The 26413-nt window shown below is 34.6% G+C and overlaps 1 protein-coding gene across 3 annotated transcripts in view; it reads right to left on the minus strand.

Annotated features, from left to right (window-relative positions):
• Positions 1-3231: 3231 nt before the first annotated feature.
• The window catches only part of LOC145243928 (translation initiation factor eIF2B subunit delta-like), a 74109-nt gene continuing 50927 nt past the window's right edge, over positions 3232-26413 (minus strand). For all 3 annotated transcript variants that reach the window (XM_080107052.1, XM_080107050.1, XM_080107051.1), the window contains exons 10-14: positions 26254-26381; positions 24824-24915; positions 21063-21148; positions 16340-16520; positions 3232-3765 (exon numbers count right to left, since the gene is read on the minus strand). In XM_080107052.1, the coding sequence (XP_079963178.1) occupies positions 3533-3765; positions 16340-16520; positions 21063-21148; positions 24824-24915; positions 26254-26381 (720 nt within the window). In that variant the 3' untranslated portion in view covers positions 3232-3532. The remainder of the gene's footprint in view (positions 3766-16339; positions 16521-21062; positions 21149-24823; positions 24916-26253; positions 26382-26413) is intronic.

Consider the following 26413-nt stretch of genomic DNA (forward strand, 5'->3'; position numbering starts at 1 on the left):
TAGTGGTCTGTTTCAGTACGTTTTGGCCAACTCATCCTCTGGTCTTCTTCAGGTGATTAACCGCAACAGGACAGAAACGCTGAGTCTCGTAACTTATCCTTAGTAATTACTGCCTTCCATAGTTGTTGTTGTTTCATCACATTTTGGCTAACTAATCCTTTGGCCTACTTAGGTAGAATTAAAGCTGCTATTTTCCATGCCACCTGAAACCGTAGAGATTCAACGCCTCTATCCACTGTACCACAGGCCCCGAAGGATAACAGTCCACAAAAAGAATGATTTCACAAATTATAAAGCCTCATCTCAAAAGGATTAAAAAAAGAAAAAAAATTTTTAAATAATTTTTTTTTACTAATAATTATCTTTTTACTACATCATTTTTGGAATTCATACTAATTTCGACATGACATGTATGTAACAATGTTTTTAACTAAAATGCGTTAGTTCCAAATCATACTATTCTGCACAAGCACCAAATATCCAATTGCACTTCATAATTACATTATGTGTACACATGCCTGGTAAATTCTTCTCTTGTTTGATAGTGATAATGCTCTGCTGGTTAGTAATGGCAGGATTTTTGTTTTCTTTGCAATTGCAGTGCTTGTGTAATTGCAAAGAAAACAAAAATTTAAGTTTATGAAAAGAAAAAATAATTTTATGATAAACATGTAATGTAAAAATAATCTGTTGCTACATTTGCAATAGATTAGTTTAAAATAATCGATAATATATATATATATATATATATATATATATATATATATATATATATATAATGTAGATATATTTGTAGTCATCGACATACAGTCCAGTTTCATTGTATCACAACTCATCAGTGCCGCTAGACTAGCACTTCTCCCAACCGAGTATTGAACCCAGAACCATCGCATTGATAGTCAGCAGTTCTACCGATCGACCCATAGGAGCGGTGCCTGCAAATAAACTTGCCAAATGTCTATTTTAAACAAACATTCGTCCACCACTTTTATAGTGCTCAAACCGCTTATTTTTATAAACAAACAGTGAGCCTCGGATTTTTTAGCCAATTAAGTAGCGAGTGAGATTATTTACGACAGTGCTCTACCCAAAGAGGGGGGCTTAAAATATATATGTAGATAGACAGACAGACAGACAGACAGTGATAGATTAATATATATCTCTATCTCTACTATTACATAAAAGTCAGTTTGTGTGTGTGTGAGTTCCTTCCTCATAGGTTCCAAAACGGCTGAGCCTATCTTTTGCATATTTCACACAAAGGTAATTTATATGTCTGGCAGTGTTCTTAAATATGTTTTGTACAGAAATTCATCCAATAAGTATCAAACATTGAAAAAATCTGATCATCATTTTTTCTTAAAAAAAAAAGAAAAAAAAATTGTCATCTGAAAATATAGCTCAGTGGTAGAGCATTCAACTACAGATCGAATGATCTCATGTTCAAGCCTGGGTGTCCCACACCATTTTATTTTTTCTTATTAATGAGTTCAATTTATAATAAAAGAAGAGGTACCATTTAAAATCACCGCAAATCATTTCTTCGTTTCCATATTTTAAAACAAAATATTAATCAGAAGTGACTTTTCCAGGGCATTCCTTGTCAAGTGCGAATATCCGCTGATGTGATATTGTAAACAAACACAAACGAAATTTGATAGACATTTTTTTTTTTTGTGAATTAGTCCATTGGGCATATTATTCCTCGTAATATATAATAATATATTATGAGGAATAATAGAGGATTGATTCTATAATAATACATACACAATCAGCATAAATTAAAATATGTTTAAGTGTATTATACGACCAGGCAACCAGCTAGTGGATCATAAGTCTTACTTTGTTATGTGCCACCACAAACTCAACTCAAAAACAATCACCAGCCCCAATGCTGCATGCTGTGAATTTTTTCTTTCATCTTCTCTTTTGTCCATGTCGAGATCTCTCACATTGACAGTTGCTGAGGGGGTGCGCACAGTAGCTCACAAGTATAAAAAAAATAAAACAATTCAAAGCACAAGAAGAAACAAGACTCCCAACACATTCTGTTTGGCTCTGGATGTGTGTGTGATACCATCGTAGAAAACAGACCTCTAAACTCTAACAACATTTTCTGTTGAGGCTGTGTTTATCAGTTGATGTCAGCTCATTTCAATCTGCTAAGTTTAACTGTCATACAGTGTCCCCAACTGTCGCAAACTCAAGATAGTCCATAAACTGTTCCTAATTCTCAAACTGTCGCAAAATTCATTGCCACTCCTAAAAGTGCCTGTAAATTAACTGGATCTCCATTGTCTGGTCTTTTGTTCCAATTACTGCCACATCTTGATTAACAATCCTAATTCAGCTTTCCTTTTTGTGCATTGGTGAACAATTTCCTCTTCATCGACTTTCTATTAAGCTGATTCTCTATCACTTTTGTTGATCAACTTTCTTCTTTTTTTTTTTTCCCCCCTTTTTTTAACACTTGGGGAGGGATGTCGATAGTATCACAGTTAAATTTAAATCTAAAAATTAAAAATGGAAGGGGATTCTCTAAAAAACATATGCATACCTATGGGGGTTTTTGTCACACTAATTTGGTTACGAATTTCACCATGACACGTAAATACGTAATAATGTTTTCACCTGAAATGCGTTGGTTTAAGACATCAACAACGTAAACAAGTACCAAAAATTCTGATGTATCTAACAAAAACTGGAGAAAAAAAAACATTTGGTACTTCTATATTATACAAACGAAAAAATCTTGAATTTCAAATAAAACAAATGGTACCTCTGTAATTGTCATATCGCAAAAAGTAACATATCCAAAAATTACGGAAAATGATGAGGTAGAAAAATAATTATTCATGAAAAACAGTTTTTGATAAAGTTGATGCGGGGAATAAATTTTGTCTGACATTTTGAATTACGTTCGTCATGTGACATAAGTAACAGAACTTAATTATCTCCCCTGTCAACTTATCTCTATTTTAGTAAGCGTAATATAGTGTTTCCTTTCATGAATTTCTTTTTTCATTAATATTTTTCTACCTTACTGTTTTTCGTAATTTTTGGATATGTTACTATTTGAAATTAGATAATTATGAAAGGTACCATTTGTTTCACTTGAAATTCAATATTTTTTTACTTGTATAATAAACAAACATTTTTACATCACACAAAAAATCCATTATTCAATACAGTTGTCATTTGTTTTAAAGAAATAAACTTGAAAACCTGACCCTTAGTAGAATATTAAAATGATCACTTTTTCCTTTCTTTATTTTTAGGCAAACCATATGTAGTTCAAAAAGCCCAGCATGACATTGCATATAGACTTATTAAGGATGAAACATTTTTATCTTGAAAATGAGAACATCACAGCCGTTTATTCAATAAAAAAAAAAAAAAATGATAATATTCATGGCAGTGGAAACAAAAAGGAGAGAGAGAGAGAGGAGAAAAAAAAAACAAGAACCAACTAGAAGATTTGACAAATCATCGCCATGCCTTTTAGCATAGCCATTTCTTTATATTGAGCCTTTTAAACGTTTGAGATCTTAGTTGCCGAGTAATGATTGTACGGTTCTTGCTGTACTCTCAAAACTACGGGGATCGAAGAACAAGGGATTGCACCGAGCTCTGTGATCACAACTGTCACCAATTCAGATGGGGTCACGTCATAGACGAGATTCAGCAGATGAAGAGATTTAAATGAATGCCAGTTATTGAGGAGATTCGGACGATTACTCAAATATACCAATTCCTCTGGATCACCTGAAACAAAGAACATAAAAAGAAATAACAATAATCCGGTATCGTAATATTAAAAATAATAACAATAATCCAGTATCGTAATATTAAAAATAATAACAATAATCCGGTATCGTAATATTAAAAATAATAACAATAATCCAGTATCGTAATATTAAAAATAATAACAATAATCCGGTATCGTAATATTAAAAATAATAACAATAATCCAGTATCGTAATATTAAAAATAATAACAATAATCCAGTATCGTAATATTAAAAATAATAACAATAATCCAGTATCGTAATATTCAAAATAATAACAATAATCCAGTATCGTAATATTAAAAATAATAACAATAATCCGGTATCGTAATATTAAAAATAATAACAATAATCCAGTATCGTAATATTAAAAATAATAACAATAATCCGGTATCGTAATATTAAAAATAATAACAATAATCCAGTATCGTAATATTAAAAATAATAACAATAATCCAGTATCGTAATATTCAAAATAATAACAATAATCCAGTATCGTAATATTCAAAATAATAACAATAATCCAGTATCGTAATATTAAAAATAATAACAATAATCCAGTATCGTAATATTAAAAATAATAACAATAATCCAGTATCGTAATATTCAAAATAATAACAATAATCCAGTATCGTAATATTAAAAATAATAACAATAATCCAGTATCGTAATATTCAAAATAATAACAATAATCCAGTATCGTAATATTCAAAATAATAACAATAATCCAGTATCGTAATATTAAAAATAATAACAATAATCCAGTATCGTAATATTAAAAATAATAACAATGATCCAGTATCGTAATATTAAAAATAATAAAGTAAAAAAAAAATAATTTAACATATAATGTTATCTTGAGAAATTTTGAAGGTTAGATATAAATAGTATTTAAGCTGACATATCAATCTTCAATTCTAACTAGCCAATTTTGATTTGTTATTGTTGTACCATGTTACTTGCACTATAATAATATACTTAACTAAAGTAAATGTCTTAAATTAGCAAGACACATGAAAAAAAATTAAATTCCTTAAAATATCTCATTAATGGCATATATAGAAAGAGCTTGATGAGCTAAGAAAAAATCTTTTTAAATTTTAAAGATCCGATTAAAAATTAAAAATAAGAAAGTTATGACTATTTTTGTGCCTCACATGTTTGGATATTTCTCCCTCTTTATGACCATATACGTTTTGTCACATTTTTTATACTACTTTTTCAGTAAAAATGTTATATCTTTGTTAAAACACAAGATTAAGCAATGAAATTTGTCATCAATGTATTTTTATGCAAGGAATCAGAATATGCTACCGAAAATCTCAAGAAATTAATAGTTTTTAAATAATCTACAGTAAATGCACATAAATATGCTGCAATTCCTTAAAAATGCCATGTATCCATTAAAAAAACAAAGAGTTAGAAAACTCAAAGTTGAATTGTAATGCATTTTATGTACAAGAAACTGAAATCAAAATCTAGGACTATTAAAAAATGAATATATTGCAATATTTGGTATTATTGTAGATTAACACCATCTGTTACTCCCTCCCACCCCATCTAACCACCTCTCCAAAATCTGATTCTACCTTTTTAGGCAATTAAGTGGGAACATCCTGAAAAACTTTAATGAAAGATAAACAAAAATTATTTTAGTTAACTGCTCTAAAACGCTAGAATGACTTTTAGCGTTTTAGGGCATTTAACCATTTTTTCTACGGAGATAAATCCTGTGTGTGTGTGTGTGTGTTTTTAAGACGATTATGTGTAGTTTTACGAGGGTCTTTGTACAATTAAGGGAGGATGGGGAGGCTTGCCACTCTGACTTTGGGTTAGGGCTAAAGGAAATTATGTGTGAACGTCCTGAAGACTTGACAAAAATAAAACAAACAATTTTAGAATTTAGAATGAGGGTTAGTTTCACAAACTGAATGTAAAATAATTCATCATGTCGAGGCCATTCTAGCATTTTAGGACAGTTAATCAGTTTATTTTTTATGTGCATTTTTAAGGAAAGATCTTTTTTTTCTTTTTTTTTTTACACGTTTATATGTAGCATACAGATGACTTTTGTTTGGTGGGGAGTTTGTTACAGACTTTGCGTTATTGTTTGAGCTAAAAAAAAAAAAAAAAAAAAAAGGGTTTAGGAGGAGACTTGCCACTCATACTTAGGGTTAAATTAAGGGAGTTTTTTTTTAAAGAGGGCATTTGACACTCATTTATGGTTACTGGTTCATAATTACTGGCTTTTGAAAATGTCATGGCTTAGATTTTAAACATCACTTAAATATGCAAACTTATGTTAATGAAGGTGTGAAACTTTACAAGAATTAAGACAAACAGACAAAAATAAAGTTTATTTAAAACAAATGATGTCACTCAAACAGAAAATGGGAAATTTTGGAAAAGTATCAAGTATTTTTTGCCCACCTATTTAAATATATATGAAAAAAAAAAGAAAAGAAAAAAATTTGCTTAAGCTGAAAAATCGTTCACAAACTTTGAATGAATTTGATTTTTATTTTCAATTACATTTCATGTCCTTTTATTTACAGAGTGACATATTTAGTTTTTAAACTTTCCAGTTTAAGATGTTTTTTTATTTCTTAATTTCACTAGAAACTGAGCACTCCTATAAATATTTAAATATTGATTTTGTTTTTTTTTATTATTATAATTTATAATAATTTATCTAATCTGGTGGAGTATCCAGCTTCATGTTATTACTTGAGGTAACATCACTTTGAGAAGGTAAACCATTCCTCGTAAAAGCCAGTGTGAGTTAGTCATACTGAGAAGATCTTTTTGAGTCTGTGAATACTATGTGATTTTAAATATTTAGTCAGGGTTTACTTGTAAGGATGATGATGAACCCCTGTAAAGAGAGATCTTAGACAATCAAGGACAGTAGTCTAGTAGACATTCAAGCTTTCTCTGATAAGCATTCAATGTGCTGACTCTGTATTTATTTCTCATAAAGGAGTAGGACCTCCCTAAAATTTTAAATATTTTAATAAAATTGAAACCATATAAAAACACTACTTCAGAGAGTTTTCCAAAATTTCTGTTTCTTCACACTATATTAGGAAGCAAAATGAAATAAAATAGATAATATTGTGTCATGAGCACAGTATATAAAGAAAAGGATATAGTATTAAATCGTGAACAAAATTTCAGAAAACTTGCTGAAGAAATATAAACCTAACAAAACAGCTACAAAAATAAATATGAAAATATGCTGAAATGATGTTACTCATAATTCCAAATAAATAAATCAAAGTTTACTAGCCATGTTTTACAAAAATTGTCAGCATAAGAAAAACAAATATTTCACCAGGTAGAGAATAGAGAAACAACCTTGAGATATAGAGGTTAGCTGCAAATACCTAATAAGCAGTCCTAAATCAACTGGCAGACTTTTTTTTTTTTTTTTTTTTACATGGAATACACCACTTATCAAGGCCCAATGGCCACTCAGGGATAAGGGTTATTGTGTATACAGTAATCAATGGGATAGTGTAGCAATGGTATTGGAGAATTGAAAAGGTGTCATAACTTAGGGGGGGCGGTTCATCAGGAATTTGTTTGTGTTGGACTTGAAGACATTCAGGTTGAAGTCGGGAGGGAAACAGGCAAGCGGAACAGAGTTCCACAGGCGTGCAGTTCTAAGAAAGAAGCTTTATTCATGGAATCTACGTTTTGATTTAGGCACAGATAAGGAGTGGGGAAAATTATTGATGGTGGTTTCAGCTAGTCGGGTGTTTTTTGAACGATTGGCAAGGAGGGACCAGAGAATAGAGCTCAGACGAGCATTTGCCATGGAAATAAAGACAGAACAAAGACAGGCTCGCTACTTCTTTGGGAAAGAGGTTGCAGGGTAGAGAAAAGGGCATCCCCCACCAAGCCACAAAGTCTATTTTGTACTCTGTCAAGGCAGGATAGGCTGTTTTTAGCAGCTCCCGCCCAGATGTGGCAGCAGTACTCCATCTTTGGGCGTACTTGGCTCTTATATAGATAGAGAATTGCATCAGTAGTGAGTGAGATATCTTCTGGAGCGGTAGAAGGATCCCACCATTTTCCCAGTGACCTTGGTCACAGACTTGATGTATGTGTTCCATTTAAGATCAGGAGTAAAGGTCAGATCCAGAAGCTTATCAAAACATGGGGCCTTCCCTAGACGAGAGCCATCCATTTCAATTGATGCCAGATGGGGATCAGAGCGTTTATGATGTACAGATAGGAGCGTGGTTTTAGATGCATGGTCTTAGAAAGTACATGCTGGATATGGTTTAGTTAAATATATATCCATCAAATGCAAACAGATGATCCGTTGATCATCAATTTTTAGATTTGGTGGATGATGGATACGAAAACAAATTATTAACTTTTTTTTTTTTTTTTTTTTTTACGTATTGAGAAAATATTCCTTTGCAAGTTGGTAACCCCAATGGCATCTGCCTGATGGAGGTGTTGCAGAGGCACCCAACTGAAATAAAAGAGCTGGTGGTTTGCCTCCTATGGTTTTTGGTGTTGGTTGCTGGACTGCTGATTGGCCGGGGTGAATTGCATTGACACTGGATACCGTGAACTCATTTGTAGTCAGCTCAACCCACCCTGGGTGAATACCATTATAGTTATTCAATTTCAAACTTATGTGATTGACAATAGGCAAACTCTTATGAAGGATAAGTGAACACGTTAAAAAAAGATTATATTTTAAATTAAATCCAGACAAAAAAAAGCCTCTCGTACAGGGGTTTGGAAAAATAATGGAGACACCTTAAAATTTCAAACTTTTATTTTAATACGGGTATGAAGCGACTATCTCTGATCCTCTAGGTACATAGGTGGCAGATAGAGGAACGGCCTTCAATAAGCAGTCTGAGACCAATTGGCAGTCTACTCAGAGATTGCATGTGTGATCTAGTCATATATATCTCTGTAGCATGTATACAGATGCCTGATTTAAAGTTTAGATTTAGTAGGTGTCGACCACGATAAAAACTGACAGGTATTTAACAGAAAACTTAACAATCGACTAAGGGAAAAAAAAATCGGTACTTGTACAGTTTAATCAAGACATTCAAAAATGAAAATATCGAAAAAAAAAGGTTATATTGTACGTATCCATTTTGGACTGAAGATCTCCGAAAAAAAAAAAATTCATTTGATTGAGTAGTTTTTTTGTTTTTTTTACAGTGGAAAAACACGTTCTTAGTAGAGCGCGTTGAAGTCAGCCATTATGAAATTTGTTGAACACGCCACGGGAGATTACTCAATGTAAAGTGCCGATACTCCCTCCCCATCTTTAATACTAGCTTTTCTTCCTAAAAAATCGAACCTTTTACTATAACAAATTGTTTTTTTCGCTGTAAAAAAACTTTAAAAAAAAAACTACTTGATGAAATTAAGTGAAATTTTTTTTTGGAGAACTTTGTTCCATAACAGATACATGCAATATAACATTTCATTTTTTTTTAATATTTTCATTTTTTAATATCTTGATTAAACTGTACAAGTAGCAAAAAAAAACAATAGATAAATGTAACCGTAGTTAATAAAAGTTACTTTTGTGCCAACCTGGCTCATTTTTTTGTGTTTCAAAGTAATTTTAAATGCTGTTTTTTTAACCTCAAATATTAAAATTTGACAAAGGGATTAGTGAACAAAGATGACAGCTCACACATAAGGTATCTTGGCTGCCATCTTTGTTTGCAAGCATGAATATTTAAAGCAAAAAACAGAGCATTTAAAATTACTTTGAAACAAAAAAATGAGCCTGATAGGTATAAAAGTAACTTTTATTGGCTACTAACGGGGGGTTACCCGGCATGGCCCGGGTGTTTGTAGGTGTGTGTGTGTGTGTGTTGAGGTGGGGGGATCAAAACAACCCTGTTTAAAAAAAAAAAATGTTGGCCAGGTGTTTGGAGGTGTAAAAGAAAAAAAAGTTTTAGTAGGAAAGTAGATTTGAACCCTGAACCTTTGACGTGGAGATGGAAATGAAATGGAAAAAAACCCTGCCATCTCAGCCACGAGAGAGGAGGAATGAAAAACCTCTTAATTTAACGTTTATAAAATGAAATTAACAGGTGCGAGAAACTTAAGTCGCGTGATGTTTTTGACCTTGAAACATGACGTGGCTGCAAGCCAGTTTTCGCTTGTTTTATACTGAAAAGAGAAAGATACACGGAACGCTCTAAAAATCTGGAAAAAATAACGCGTGAAAGTCAGGCAAATTGAATAGACAGACGACCGCCATTCGTAACTCTTAGATATTATCATTTAGACGTGATATAAAAAGTTTTAAGAAGGAATGAGCCAATCGAAAAGTCCAGCGAAAAAGGCCTTTTACAGACATTTTTTTTTTTTTTTTTTTACAAAGGTATCACCACATTATCAAGGCCCAGAGGCCACTCAAGGATAAGGGTTAAAGAGTGTACAGTAGAAATTGGTCAATATAGTAATCATTAGTAATGAAAATTTGGTAAATTTAATAACTTATATGGAACGGCTCATCAAGAACTTATTTACTTTAGACTTGAACACAACCATATTGTAGTCAGCCGGAAAGCAGGAAAACGGAAGACAATTCCCTAGGCGTGCAGTTCTAAGAAAGAAGCTTTGTTCATGGAATCTACGTTTAGGTTTAGGCACAGATAAAGAGTGGGGGAAATTATTGATAGTGTTTACAGCTAGACGAGTGTTTCTTGTGAAAGTTTGGCGAGGGGGGACCATAGATTGAAGCTCAGTTGAACACTTTCCATGAAAATAACGATACATCAGAGACAAACTCGCAACATCTCTTCTGTGAGATAGAGGTTGCAAGGAGGAGAAAAGGACATCTCACCGAGGCTACGAAGACTATTTTGAACTCTATCAAGGCAGGACAAGTCCTTTCTAGCAGCTCCTGCCCAGATGTGGCAACAGTATTCCATCCTTGGACGTACCTGGCTCTTATATAGGTAGAGAATAGCATCAGGAGTGAGATATCTACTGGAGCGGTAGAAGGATCCCATCATTTATTTTTCCAGCGACCTTAGCCACAGATTTGATGTACATGTTCCATTTCAGATCAGGAGTAAAGGTCAAGCCCAGAAGCTTGTCAAAACATGAAGCCTCCCCAAGACAAGAGCCATTCATTTCAATTGATGACAAATGTGAATTAGAATGTTGATGATGTAAAGAGAGAAGCTTGGTTTTAGATGCATTAAAAGTAACCAGCCACTCCTTTCCCCATTGTACTACGTGCTCAAGATCAGAGGAGAGAGAATTGGAGAGAACTTGGTCGTTTACTGTCTTAGATGTGGTACCATAAATGGTAGTGTCGTCAGCATAAATGTCTACAAATGATGTAAGGATATGATTTGGAAGATCATTAATGTAGATCAGGAAAAGAGTTGGGCCCAGGATGGATCCCTGAGGGACACCGGCATTAATACTGTGAGCTTCTGATTTTTGCCCCTCAACTACTACTCTTATGAACCTATCAGAAAGAAATGATTTAATAATTGAGAAGACTTTTCCAGCTATACCATAGCTAGCGATCTTATGAAGTAAACCTTTATGCCATACCCTATCAAAGGCTTTAGATATGTCAAGAGCAATTGCCCTAGAAAGATTGCCACCGTCGAGAGATTTGCTAATCCTATGCGATATAACTGTAAGGACATCTGCTGTAGATCTAGCAGAACGGAAACCATATTGAGTGTCACTAAGAAGGTTATTTTTGTTGAGATGTTTGATTACTTCTGTATTTAACACAGATTCTAGCAACTTACTCATGACGCACAGGAGACTTATTGGCCTGTACTGAGAGGGGGATGAGCGATCACCTGAATTCTTAAATACAGGGCATACTGATGAGATTTTCCAGGGAGATGGGAAACTATTCTCCTTAAGACAACGTTTAAACAGTTTTGTAAGTATGGGCGCTAATTCAGGTTGAAGTTTTTTGAGTACTATAATTGGAATACCATCAGGGCCAGTTGCTTTACTCGAATCAAGGTTTTTGATTAGCTTCGCAACATCACGTACAGATATACGTATATCACATAGCGTGTTTTCTGATACAGGAGGAAATATTGGGGGTTGGCGGTCTTGGTCGCAAAGGGTAGAATTAGCTGCAAAGTTCTTGACAAAGAGTTTGGCTTTGTCTGATGCTGACGAGATTACCTCAGGTCCATTGATAATAGTTGGGATGGAGCACACGTTTCTGTTCAGGATTCTGTTTGCTATTTGCCAAAACTGGTGGGAACCAAGCCGCTGCTCAGCTACTTTGGACTTAACAGATTGAGCATACAACACTCTTGCGTTCCTTATTACTTTCTTACAATGGTTGCTGGCAGTCCTGAAAACGGCTTTAGTTTCCATACATCTATTACGTTTGAAGCAGTGGAAAAAGTGATTTCTGTGCGCAATGGCAGCAGCACATTCTGGAGAGAACCATAGCTGGCTGTTAGGTTTTTGCTGAAACTTTTTAGAGGGTATGAAATGGTCAATACCTACAATTAACCATTCAGTTAGGTCTAATACTATAGAGGACACATCCTTTTTAAACATGGAATGCAGAGGTAGATCAGATATAAATGTACGGAAGCTATCCCAGTCAGCCTTAGTGTATCGATATACTGTACGATGAAGAGGTACGTCTGGGGACTTATTACATTTCATTTTTATCTTAATTGATACAACAGAGTGGTCGGAAGATCCAAGAGGCGACAGAACAGAAACTGAACATAGTTCAGGGCAAGTTGTGAGAAAAAGGTCTAGTAGGCTCGCATACTGGCCGTCATTATCGGGCACACGGGTAGGTTCCTGAACAATCTGAGTGAGGTCATAGGCAATGGAGAAATCATGACAGAACCTCCCCTCATCATCGGTCTTGTTTGAGTGGGTCAACCATTCGACGTTGTGAACATTGAAGTCTCCACATATGTGAATGTTAGCTGAAGGATAAGTAGAAAGGACTTGGTCAATTTTCTCAGATATGCTTTGAAAGATAGTAACTCCGCTGTTGTGGGGGCGATAGAGAGTAAATATAAATGCAGTAGTGTGAGCTAAAGCAACCCGGAAGCACATATAGGGTAAGTTAGGATCTTCCCTGGAGATGTCCCTACCACATGGAAAGCTATCCCTAATATAGGCACATATTCCATGCCCATGGCGATCTTGGGGGTCAGATTTAGAAGTTAAGTTAGAGTATCCTGAAATTGCAAACTCATCTAGGGAAATAGCCTGTCCAATGCCAGTTTCACTTAAAAATAAAAGGTCTGATTTAGTCTCCTGTAATTGGGTTTCAACCTCTGGAAGGTTAGAACGAAGACCCCTGATGTTGGAGAAGGAGACATGGTAGTAGGGGTCTACGTTGGAAGTTGGAGAACCGGGTTTAATCGTGTATTTTTTCTTGAAACTTGTCATGATGAAATTTAGGAATTTGTGGACTAGGTCGACAGATTTACTTAGAGCAGGACAGAGAGGGAAAATTAAGAGAGAAAAAGAAACAAAGAATTTTTTTATTTTTTTTATTTGTAGCTAATGATAAGGTAAAGCCGTAACAATTACCCACTAGTATGGCATCGAGAGGCCCCACCAGAAGCTACTGCATGGTCCAGAATCCATTCACCAAATGGCAATACAGCAGCCCCAGTACTTTGCACCTGCTGATAGGACAGCCTCCTTAGTGGTTAATCCAAGGTTCGGGTCCCTGACTATCAGGCGGATAACGTCAGCCCAGACAAAACGTTTACCTCCAGCACCCTTACTAGTGACATGGCTACAAGGATAGACATAGAAACAGAAAATTTCCGCCATCTCAGCCAACTGTTCGCAAAAATACTGCCAACCTAGAAAACAGCTTTTTCTTCTCCTTTTGTCCGAAAAATCACTCATTTAAAAAATGAGGACTGAGGGACAACTAAGAAGAAGCGAGAGTAACAGGAGCTGCCGATAACGCATCCACAATGCGTTTTCTACTCTCCATTAAAAAAAAAAAAAAAAAAAAAAAAAAAAAAAACTATTAAGTATTGTACTTAAAAGTCCAACAGACGTGTTTAAGGGAAAGTATGGTGATAGATTCCCCTCACACGAACTAAAAATGAGTATAATTCGTAATTTTTGCTATCAACTCGGTAGATAAATAAACATATGTACGAGGAGAAAAAAAAAAAAAAAAAAAAAAAAAAAAGCTAGCATTTAATAAAACAGAAATACACAAATTAAATACTGAAATAAAATGGAGTTGTTAATATTTTAAATCTAAAATAAAAAGCATGATTGAAATCACTTATCTCAACAAAAACAATTCCGTCTCCAAATTGCAAACTGCATTGAAAGAAATTTAGTTAGTAGCATTCAAAACATTTTTTTTTTTAAATTAGCCGTTAAAAGAAAATCGTGATTTTATTCTGAACTTAAGCTAGTAACGTTCAGACATACACAAAAAGCAAACACACAAACATACATACACACATTTTCGCTTTTATATATATATATATATATATATATATATATATATATATATATATATATATATATATATAGATGGCAACATTTATTTATTGCATATTTGAATTTTTTTTATCCTTTTTTCCTTTTTTTGTTGGCTTCACTACTAAATCCTCAAACTAATTGTCTGATTTGGTAGTTGTTGACCTTTGTTGGTGATGTACTTTGTATTGATCACATAGTTTTGGGTAAGGAAGAACATTCTCTATAAAACTTTTGCTCCAAAACTTTCATGGATATTTCCACGCGTACAACTGATGTTTTATTCGAATATTTACTTTCATGAAAATGAAACAAAAATTTTGAATATCTGAGTGAAGATTAATCAACTTAATTCATGATTCATTTAATGGTAGAAAAGTTCAAAAAGCAAACTTTTATTTGTTTACTGATATTCGATATCAAGTACAGTAAGGACATGAGAAAGTATTGATTTTAATTGAATGATCTTTCGTCTCATTTGTTTCATCGAGTATTAACTGATTGTTATGTTATTTAATGCCGAAACAAAATACCTTTTGTAAACAATTCAATACAAGGGTTAATAATCTTTCAGGTCATAAATATTGACTACTTGAAGAATACCCGTCTCAGGACAGGGAAAATTAACCCCCCCCCCAAAGAGAACAATTTTACACCATTTATTGCAAAGATTAAAATCACGATATAATGATACTAAACCTTGTGTCTAGAATGCTTATTCTAATTTTGATCAAAATCCATTGCATGATTTTGAGTCAAGAAAATGTCTAAAATTTAATGCTTAAGCCGAAGAAGTCTTAAGAAATTGAAATTCTGGGAATCTTGCTTAATTGGTGCCTAATGACTATGGATGAAATTCAACACAAATCTGATTTTGAATTTTTAAATAAAAGTTGTGCTAATATTATGTTTCCTAAAACAGTTTAAAATACTCCAAACTGACATTTGGGGAATATTTATTAATTAATGCTTAATATCTATTGCTATAATTCAGTGCAAATAAAGACTTATTTTTATCTTTATATTTTTATTTTTTATTGTGGCTTCCTTCAGTCTTGACAGACTATGGATACCCACTGTAAGGGTGCCTGCATGTGAAATTTGTGTGGCAAAAGTTGCGCAATCTCCAACCACGCCTCTCCTGAATCGACATTGTTGCATACCAAGGACGACTGGAAACAATGCTGAGATGAACGGAGATCACATACAGCACCTAGAATTTCCAAATGGTTAGCCCCTTGATATGTACCGCGTTAGAGGTGATGCATGCATTTAAAACTTATAAAATTAGTCCCAGAAAAAAAAAAATGATTTTCAACAAATAAACTATTTAATTTCATTGATCTAAAGAAAAAATAATAACAGACTTAAATGTTTTTTTTTTTGGTATTTTCTTATCATTCTGTTCTAGCTGGGGATGGGGTATTCTACCAAATGCCAGACATTCACCTGCTATCTCAGATATTCCAACTGAGAGATCTATTTAAAATCCTAATTGTCTCTTTAAGTGCAATTATTTGTATCTCTTTTGTACTTGTTTTACTGGGTATATTTGTTAGGTAATTTTTAAAAATTCTTTTCAGGAGTCCGGTTGCTCCTATAATTACTAGAATGATGAAGATCTTCCTAAGATTCCCATTTCTTTTCATGCTGAACATAAGACCTTGGTATTTTGTTATTCCCCTCCCTCGTCAGCTCTGTTTAATTCAGCATCATTGGAGACATTAACTTCTACTAAGGTTGCTTCTTTCTTCTTATCCCATATCACTAGGTCAGATGTTTTCTAAGTGCATAGTCATAGTGGATGGTGTAGGACTTATTACCAACTGTTTTTTCTGGTAAACATGTTCCCAGAACTTACTGCTGCATTTGATATTCAACTTTTTACAGATAGTCCAATGGAGATATTTATATTTACACACTCCATTGTGTCACATTGTCGAGTAGTTGTCCCCCAGTGTTCTAATAATTAATTCTATAAATTAGAAAACCTAGGCATCACTAGATATTTCTGTTGAAAGTAAATCATTTAAAAAAAAAAAATCAAGAAAAAACATTAATACTTACAAAGTTCATTTACTACAAAAGAATCTGTCTGCACCCTTTCACTGAATTTGTGGCTCTCACAAAACACCAACACGGGGATATTATAAGACTTGGCCATCAAACAGAGTAACGAACTCCCAACTCTGGACATGACAAAACCATTTGATAAAAACCCATGAGCTCCAAGAAACACTTTTGTAGCCTGAAAGAAAATAAAAGCAAAATTTATTCACATGATTTGTTTTTTTATTACATTTTCAGCTGATGTGATTTTTTTCTTTTTTTACAAAAGGGGTCACCACTTATCAAGGCCCAGAGGCCACTCAAGGATAAGGGTTATTGAGTGTACAGTAGTCAATGGGATAATTTTTTAGTAATCGTTAGTAGTAGAAATTCTGTAAATTGGATTATTTAATCGGATGGTTCATCAAGAATTTGTTTATGTTGGACTTGAAGATGACCAAATTGTAGTCAGCTGGAAAACACTAACGGAAGAGAGTTCCACAGGCGCGCAGTTCTGAGAAAGGAGCTTTGTTCATGGAATCTACATTTCGGGGTACTCCTGCAGTATTTTACCCACCGATTTCACGATCTTAGCCGAGCGTTGATCGACATCCGTCGGAAAACGCCGGAACATGGCGAGCGGTACGATACTCTATCAGCCAATCAGGGCGCTTCAAACGAACGCGCAGCAGACGAATAATTTTCATTGGAATTACACACATAGCGTTTCATTTCAGTTATTTTATTGTTCAAAGTAAAAATACACAGCCTTTCATTTCAGCTATTTAATTTAGCAATAAAAAAAAAAAACCCGGGAGCTGTTGGAAACATATTTATGCGAATTTATGTGGAGACAAAAATTTGGACACAACCCTTTTGTCTCCATAATAAATCAAATCGCGGAAGGCTACCCGGTTGGGAAGGAGCTTCTTTCCACATCCTCTGAAAACCCTTTGCTCCCTACTTTGCCTCTACAGTCAGTAGAAAATCTTCCAGTCGGAACTAAAGATAAACAGTAATTGTTGTCCCCCCCCCTACAAACATTACTGAAAAAAAAAAAAACATTGTTGTTACTGTTTAATAACGTTTTGTTAAAAACAAACAAACAAAAAAAAAAACATTGAAGTGTTTATTACTGTTGCTTACCCCCCCCCCCCAAAAAAAAAGCTATCGGAAAACAAAATGAACCAAAAAAAAAAAAAAAAAAAAAAAAAAAAATATTCAACAAAATAAATTTATTTTACTTTAAAAAAACTTACGGTAAGTGTTTGTGATTTATTTTATCCAAATTTTTTGTATTAATTTTATCCATTTTGTTGTGTGTGTGTAATATCTTTTCCTTGTAATGTTGTTGCTATTCACATACTTTTAGCGTTCTTGCACCGTAGCTCCGAATTCTCGGCTTTCGTCGGCGTTAACGCCGAAAGCGTTCGTCAACGCTCGGCTAAGATCGTGAAATCGGTGGGTAAAATACTGCAGGAGTACCCATTTCGGTTTAGGCAGGAGTACCCATTTCGGTTTTAGATAAAGAGTGGGGAAAATTATTGACAGTGGTTTCAGTTAGACAGGTGTTTTTTGTGAAAGATTGGCAAGGAGAGACCATAGATTGGAGCCCAGATGTGCACTTGCCATGGAAATAACGATAAAGCAGAGACAGGCTCGCAACATCTCTTCTGTGGGAAAGAGGTTGCAGGGAAGAGAAAAAGGCATCCTCCACTAAGCTATGAAGTCTATTTTGAACTTTGTCAAGGTAGGATAAGCTGCTTCTAGCAGCTTCTGCCCAGATATGGCAACAGTGCTCCATCATTAGACGTACTTGGCTCTTATATAGATAGAGAATTGCATCAGGAGTGAGATATCTACTGGAGCGGTAGAAGGATCCCATCATTTATTTTTCCAGCGACCTTAGCCACAGATTTGATGTACATGTTCCATTTCAGATCAGGAGTAAAGGTCAAGCCCAGAAGCTTGTCAAAACATGAAGCCTCCCCAAGACAAGAGCCATTCATTTCAATTGATGCCAGATGGGGATCAAAGTGTTGATGATGTAAAGATAGAAGCTTGGTTTAAGATGCATTAAAAGTAACCAGCCACCTCTTTCCCCATTGTACTACATGCTCAAGATCAAAGTAGAGAGAATCAGAGAGAACTTGGTCATTTATTGCCTTTGATGTGTTGCCATAGATGGTAGTGTCGTCAACATAAATGTCTACAAATGATCTAAGTATGTGTTTGGGAGATCATTGATGTAGATCAAGAAGAGCTCTGGGCCAAGGATGGACCCCTGAGGATATGGATTTAGACAAGCCCGTTCAACAGCAGACATTCTTACTGAAATCTCAGAACGTATATACCAGTCACTGGACAAAGTGGGGGAGGGTAGAGTGGTAGCTCTAGATATATTTAAGGCTTTTGACAGGGTATGGCATGAAGGGCTTCTCAGGAAAATCAGATCATATGGTATCACTGGAAGAATACATGACATAATTAAATCCTTCTTAGATAAGAGAAAAATCCAGGTTGTCCTCGACGGTTGTAGATCTAAACAATATGCAATGCGATATAAATGCGGGAGTGCCTCAGGGGTCTATCCTTGGACCTCTATTGTTCCTAATATTTATTAATGACCTCCCTGACAAAACTGCCTCCGAGATGGGTATATATGCTGATGACACTAGAAAACTACTGATACCTGCAAGTATCCTGTACCTCTATAAGGCCACCATTCGCCATATGTATGGAGTATTGTTGTCACATTTGGGCTAGTGCATCTACTACTAGTCTCTCGCTTCTAGACAAGGTTCAAAAGAGAGTCGCCAATCTGATAGGCCCTGAACTAGTATCTAAGCTTCAGCCTCTGTCCCATCGACGAAACGTTGCATCCCTCTGACTGTTCTACAAGTATTTTAATGATGAATGCTCTGACGAACTGCAGACACTTGTGCCCCCACGACAAACCCAACGTGTATATATATGTGTGTGTGTGTGTGTGTGTGTGTGTGTATATATATATATATGTATATGTATATATATATATATGTATGTATATATATATATATATATATATATGTATATATGTATATGCAAATGAACTCTTTTTCGGGGTCAACGGCCAACTAGCACCGTGTATATTTGTGTGTGTGTATATGTGTATTAGGGTGGAGAGGGCTCCCGTAAGCCGTGGTGAAGGCAACCTTTCTAGGAGAAGCAAATCTCTGATTTAAAAAACCATAAAGCGGAAGACCATTACTCGCATTAAGCTGGTCTGCAGTTTAATTTGTTGATGGCTATCTTGCTCTTGCTTGTTGCTGGATCTCAACATTTTGAACCGAGAGAGAGACTTAGCTGTCGTACAAAGCTAAGACTCTGTAACATCATCTTTGTATAGATACTCCCTCAGGTATTTGGGCTTATGGACTTTAAATGTCTGAGGGAGTGGCACTCGTCTGACAAGATGTTGCAATCATCATATATATATATGTATATATATATATATATATATATATATATATAGTAAGTTATAAAATATATATGGCGATTAAGCTACACTGAATATTCCGCATTTCATCCACTCTAGGATTCTTCAGGCTTATGTGCGAATTTTGTGGTTGTCTGTCATTTTTGTATACGCACCTTCTATTGAAATTTTAGTTAGCCAATCAGCTGTCTAGTATCCACCATGCCCTTCCTATCAGCCAATGAACATGCACTTATCGGACAAACCTGTAAAAATAGCTGCTAAAGGATCAAAATTGGGGGGGGGGGGAAGAACCAGTTGCCCTTGGCAGAAGTAAATTGACTAACTTCCGAGCATGCATACATATACATTTTTAGCTTGAAGTCGCTTAAGTTTTATTTTTTTTTATCCATCTAGCGATAACTCAGATGGTAACAATGAAGGCCGAAGCGCTAAATAATGACTAAACCTGGAGCGCTGAAATGTTTTGGTTTCAATTCCAGTTGATGACACCAAAGTAATTTTTTTTTTTAGCTTTTCAAATCATTACTATACATATGTACAATATAATAATCAATAGAAAATTTGCTCTATAATAAATACGAAATCTGCATAAATTAAAATATTATATTTAAACCTTTTATTACTGGGCAATATCAGTCAGCCTGCTAGTCTGTTATAAAACTCATTTTAAAGAAATTACTAGCTTTATTTATTTCTTGCGAAAAACTACATCAATTAACGAATGAAGATCGATAACAATACAAATGCAAATGATAAGTAATCATAAATTATCAGTAATGATACCAACAGATTATAAGTATTTGTAAAATTTTCAAAACTGAATATGAGACTGGATTATTTGGTCGGAGTTAATTCTACATTGAATAAAATATGTTGACTCAATGCATAAAGTCGTTCTTCTTTCTAACGATAAAGGTAGCCCATTTGTTTTTATCTAGTTTTTAGAACTTATTAACAAGGCATGTTGAGACTTTGGGTTTGATGTTTCTGTTTTAAACTAAAATGATTGTTTTGTTTTTTAATCGAATGCAACAATATTTCACTATGCATCTGTTATTAGTGACTATTCACACAATCTGATTTATTTGAAATGGTAACAATAAAACACTTTCAAGAGATCAACTATATAGAAGGACCATATTAGTAGTGGGTAGTTATCATTCGAATGCATTCATGAATATTTCATCTGGTAATGTTATTTTTTATGTCCATTTATCCCCACTTCCCAAAGTTATGCTCGAATTAAGAAATGTTTCTTACCTTTTGAAGTGTGTAAGAAATGGCACTTATCAACACGTAAGTACACTTAATATCTTCCTTGACTAAGCTGAGCAGCATCTTTTGACCTTGACACAAGAAATATGAAAAATAAAAATGACAATAAATAAATCGCAAATAAAAGTCAGTGTTTGTTTATTGTTAGACTACAACTATTCTTTTTTTTAAAATATGTCCTTTTAAGTAAAAACAATATTATTTATTTAATTGTTATTTCGAAAATAGCAATATATCCAAAAATTATGAAATTTGATGAAGTAGATAATTTTTATTCAAAAAAAGTTATTTTTATGGAAAATATATTTTGCTGTTGACTTCATACTGATAGTAAGAATATGGACGAAAACAGGAAACTGAATTATCTCCCTTGTTTTTTGTTTTTTTTATTCTTATTTAAAGAGTGCATACATTCTAAATTCTAGACCCAAAACTGAAGAGCAAGTGCTCAAAACAACGAGAAAAAGGCTGACTGGGAAGCCATCAGAGATCTTATCAGAGATACCCCATGGGGAAATATTTTTTCTCTTCCGTCTGAACAGTGCGCAAATGAGACCACTGAATGGTTCAAAACAGCAATGGAAGCACATGTTCCCATGCGGAAATTTTATAGCAAACCCCACTCTCCCCAATGGTTTACTTCGACTTGCGCAACTGCCATTGCTCAAAGGCAGCATGCATATCGCAAATTTAACTGACATAAGTCCAGTTCAAACAAACAGAAGTATATAGAAGCTAGAAATAATGTTAAGAAAGAAATAGCGACAGCCAAGAGAGAATTTCCTGAAACCACTAAAAAATGCATTGAAGCACAAAAATTAGGAAATTGTGACTTCTGGAAAATCTACAACAGTGTAGTAAATAATGGGCAATCAACAATTCCCCCGCTAACCAACAATCACGAGGTTGTTTGCTCAGCAACCGACAAGGCTAATATGCTTGCCAGCCAGTTTGCATCGAACTCCACACTGGACCCTTCCAACCACCCCCTCCCTGACTTTCCTTTGCGGACAGACGCCACGCTAGACGATCTAAAAATCACCCCTGCTCAGGTACATGCTATCATAAAAAATCTTGACACTTCAAAAGCATGTGGACCTGATCTCATCCCAGCTGTGCTATTAAAAAAGTGCTCAGCCGAAGTAGCTCCAGTTCTCTCCAAACTCTACAACAAATGCCTTAATGAATCATGGTTTCCGGGCTGTTGGAAAACTGCTTCTGTGGTACCAATATTCAAGAATTCTGGCAAAAGAACTGACTCATCAAATTATCGCCCCATTAGCCTCCTCCCACTTTTCGCCAAAATATTTGAGACCATAATTAACCATGCTCTAGTCTGGCACCTTACAGATGCTAAACTTCTGACTGACCAACAATATGGATTTAGACAAGCCCGTTCCACAGCTGACATCCTCACTGTAATCTCTGAACGTATATACCAGTCACTGGACAAAGCAGGGGAGGGTAGAGCGGTAGCTCTAGATATATTTAAGGCTTTTGACAGGGTATGGCATGAGGGCCTCCTCAGGAAAATTAAATCATACGGTATCACTGGTAGAATTCTTAGCATAATTGAATCCTTCTTAGACAAGAGAAAAATCCAGGTTGTCCTCGACGGTCGAACATTTAAACAGTGTGATATAAATGCGGGAGTGCCTTAGGGGCCTATTCTTAGACCTCTATTGTTCCTGATATTTATTAATGACCTCCCTGACAAAACTGCCTCCGAGATGGGTATATATGCTGATGACACCACACTCTATAACAGGCATGACAGGAAAACAAATGAACACATATCTAAAGAAATGGCAAAAACACTAGAGGATGACCTCCAATCTGTAGTGGAATGGAGACATAAATGGATGGTCACATTCAATGCTGCCAAGACTAAACTGGTTTCCTTCAATAATTACAAGAAACCTTCTCTGCCACCAATAGCAATGGCCAGTGACTCCCTGTCTGAGAGTACATCTTTCAAACTGCTTGGCCTAACGTTCACAGGAAACATGAGCTGGAACAATTATATTGAAAACATTGCCAGGACCGCTGCGAAAAAGGTAGGCTCTCTCTACTGTGCTAGAAAACTACTGACACCTGAAAGTATCATGTACCTCTATAAGGCTACGATTCGCCCATGTATGGAGTATTGTTGTCACATTTGGGCTGGTGCATCTGCTACTAGTCTCTCGCTTCTAGACAAGGTTCAAAAAAGAGTCGCCAATCTGATAGGCACTGAACTGGCATCTAAGCTTCAGCCTCTGTCCCATCGACGAAGCGTTGCATCCCTCTGCTTGTTCTACAAGTATTTTAATGGTGAATGCTCTGACGAACTGCAGACTCTTGTTCCCCACGACGTAGATACCCTCGACAAACCCGACAGGCAGCTAAATCCCATCCCCCACACAGTAGAGATCTCTAGATGTAAAAGATCTTTCTATTCCAGTAGTTTCTTCCCCAGAACTGCTAGACTCTGGAATTCCATTCCAGGTTCCTGCTTCCCTAACTGTACTGACATGCAGAAGTTCAAGTGTAACATGAACCAACATCTTGCTGCCCAAATCTCTACATAGTGCCTCAGTAGTTGCTGCCCCTGATAGTAGCCCCCTACACCAAAGTGGCAATGTGCCTCGTTTGGGGTGAAAATAATCAAAAAAAAAAATTTTATTGGGACACTGTGTGTGTGTGTATATATTAGCTATAATTTTGCTGCTTAACTAAAACAACTGAAAGCTTCAAGGTTTGAAAGAAATACTAGTTTAAGAAGTACATAGATATATAATACAGATGAAAAAAAAAAAAAAAAAAAAAGAATATTCAAATACTATATTATAGATGATCAGAACACCATTGGTGCCATTGTTTTCAAATCCTTACAAAATGAACCTATAATAGGACTCTTTTACCAGACTCTCTTTAACCTCTGTTTATGAAGATCTCCCCAGAAAATGGCAACTCACATGTTATGTGACTTTAAAAAGCCGATTATTCCGATCCTCTGCTTTATTTTAATTTTCATTATTTTTTATCAACACAGCCTTTAAAATTTAATCATTAAAATATTCAACATTTTGTTTTTATAATGAAGCAATACAGTTTTTGCAACAAGTTATCAAATCAGTGTAGATTTTTTAAAGCTGGATTTCGAAAAATAATGATGAAAAAAAGAATTACGAAGATATTTGATAGAAAGACAAAAAGTTTGTCGTAGACACTCACTGTGACTTTGAAGATAAAAGATGAGGAGAGAGAGTGAATGGTTGCTTTAGAGGATTGTTAAAAAAAAAAAAAAAAAACTTCATCTTTGCTGCCTAATATAAAATTGAAACGGGAAATTAAAAAAAAAAATTTTTTATTCACATTTACCCCTAAAAAGGCATACCGCCACTTGGATGTAAGGGGCTACTATTTGGGACCGTGCCTAGGAAAGATTAACAAGATTCGTTACATTTAAACTTCTGTATATCAGTACAGTCAGGGAAGCAGGTAGTAGGAAAGGAATTCCAAAGTCTAGCTATTCAAGGGATGACACTATTAGAGTAGAAAGCTTTCAGGCATTTAGGGAGCTCAATAGTGAAGGGGTGTGATTTTATTGCTAAGAGGGTTTGTCGAGAATTTTGTTTTATTTTATTTGTCTTATTTTTGACAAATAATTAACAAAAAGGAAAGATAAAAAGTGAAACCATTCATTGAAGGTGATAGTTGGGATTCAATTCTATGTTTCACTATTTTTAACCAACAATACTCACCTTCCATATGTGGCCGTGAATCCACAACTATGACGCTAAATTCTTTTTTTTCTTGTTTCGCCCTCACCAAGATTTTAAGAATTAATGAAGACCTGAAGAGAAAAATGCAAATTTAGAAAAAAAAAATAACAAATAGAGTGCAAGAATTCAACCTAATTAAAAACACAAAGTTTTTTAAGGATTTTTTTTTTTTTTTGTATTTTTACTTTTTAAAAGCCGGTTTAATTCTAAATAAGCACCTTAAAATAATGAAGCTAATTTAATAAGTTAATTGCTTGAACATAAGTAACTTGTACATTTTTATATAAAAATTCTGTCTATTGTTGCAAAACTTGATTGATTTGTTTGAAAAAAAAAAAAAAAAAAAAAAAAAAAGGGATGGTTTACATTTAACGCAATTAAGTCAGCTCTTTTTATTAACAATTATAAGAAAGCTTCTTAACACTCATTGTAATGGCTGATAAAAACCTAAAAACATTGAAACTTCTCAGCTTAACAGTCAGTCAACATGAAATGGAATACATGGATGTTGTCAAGTCGGCTACAAAGAATCTGAACCCCTGTAATTGGGCTGGAAAACTTCTCACATCTTCCACTATCTTACATATCTTTTTTCACTCATGCATGGAATATTGTTGACATAGGATCCCAAAAACGTCTTTAACATACCATCTACCTAGCTCCAGCCCCTGTCCCATCATTGTATCCCTGTGCTTGTTTTAAAAGTACTACAATGAAATGTACTCTAGAAAACTTGATGTAGTTCTGGCCCCTCAACATAAATACCCCCCCCCCGACTAATCTATCAACCAGCAAAATCCCACCCTTTCAGAGATCCCTAGATGCCAGAAAGCTTTTTACTTTAATAGTTTCTTACTATGAACTGCTTGCTTTTCAAATTCCCTCTTTGCTCTCTATTTCTCTGACAGTACCAACATACAGTAATTTAAATGCAATGTAAACAAACATCTTGCTGTGCAGCTCCCAATTTAGGATGCCCTTATAAATCTGGTCCCTAATTCTTAGTAGCAATGCGCAGTGTTTGAGGTGTATATAAATAAAAAACAAACATTTTTTTAAATAACTTCACTCTCATTTTTAACAGAATGCCTCTAATATATTCATATGAAAAAATAAAATCAATTTTATTTAACTAGGTTTGGTTGGATTGCTTTATAGCACATCATTTTTTTTTTATTTAGTTATTTAATGTTAAAATCCATGATAAACAATTCAGCTATAAAAGTTATCCATCACTTACCAACTAAATTCGGGGTTCAAACCTTTCCCCAATCATATTAGTGTAGAAATGAACATTATAGATCTGATAGGAATAAGTGATCCCATAGTCCAAGGGTAGTATCCATTTTACCAAACATCTCACCTCCAAATGTTTTTAAAGAAGAAAATAATAAGTAATAGAGACTTACGCTGAAAATATTGCTATGACATCACCATTTTCGATTTTTTCAAGAGCTTTTATGAGAATTGCATCGTCGGCTTTGTCCACTTTCTCCATGATATAATTATCGATAACTTGCAGTAATTCTTCTTTCGCCTAAAACAAAATTCATCCAAGATGAACAAACA

Source organism: Euprymna scolopes, chromosome 22, assembly GCF_053919585.1.
Source record: "Euprymna scolopes isolate OS-2025 chromosome 22, ASM5391958v1, whole genome shotgun sequence".
Classification (NCBI taxonomy): Eukaryota; Metazoa; Mollusca; class Cephalopoda; order Sepiida; family Sepiolidae; genus Euprymna; species Euprymna scolopes.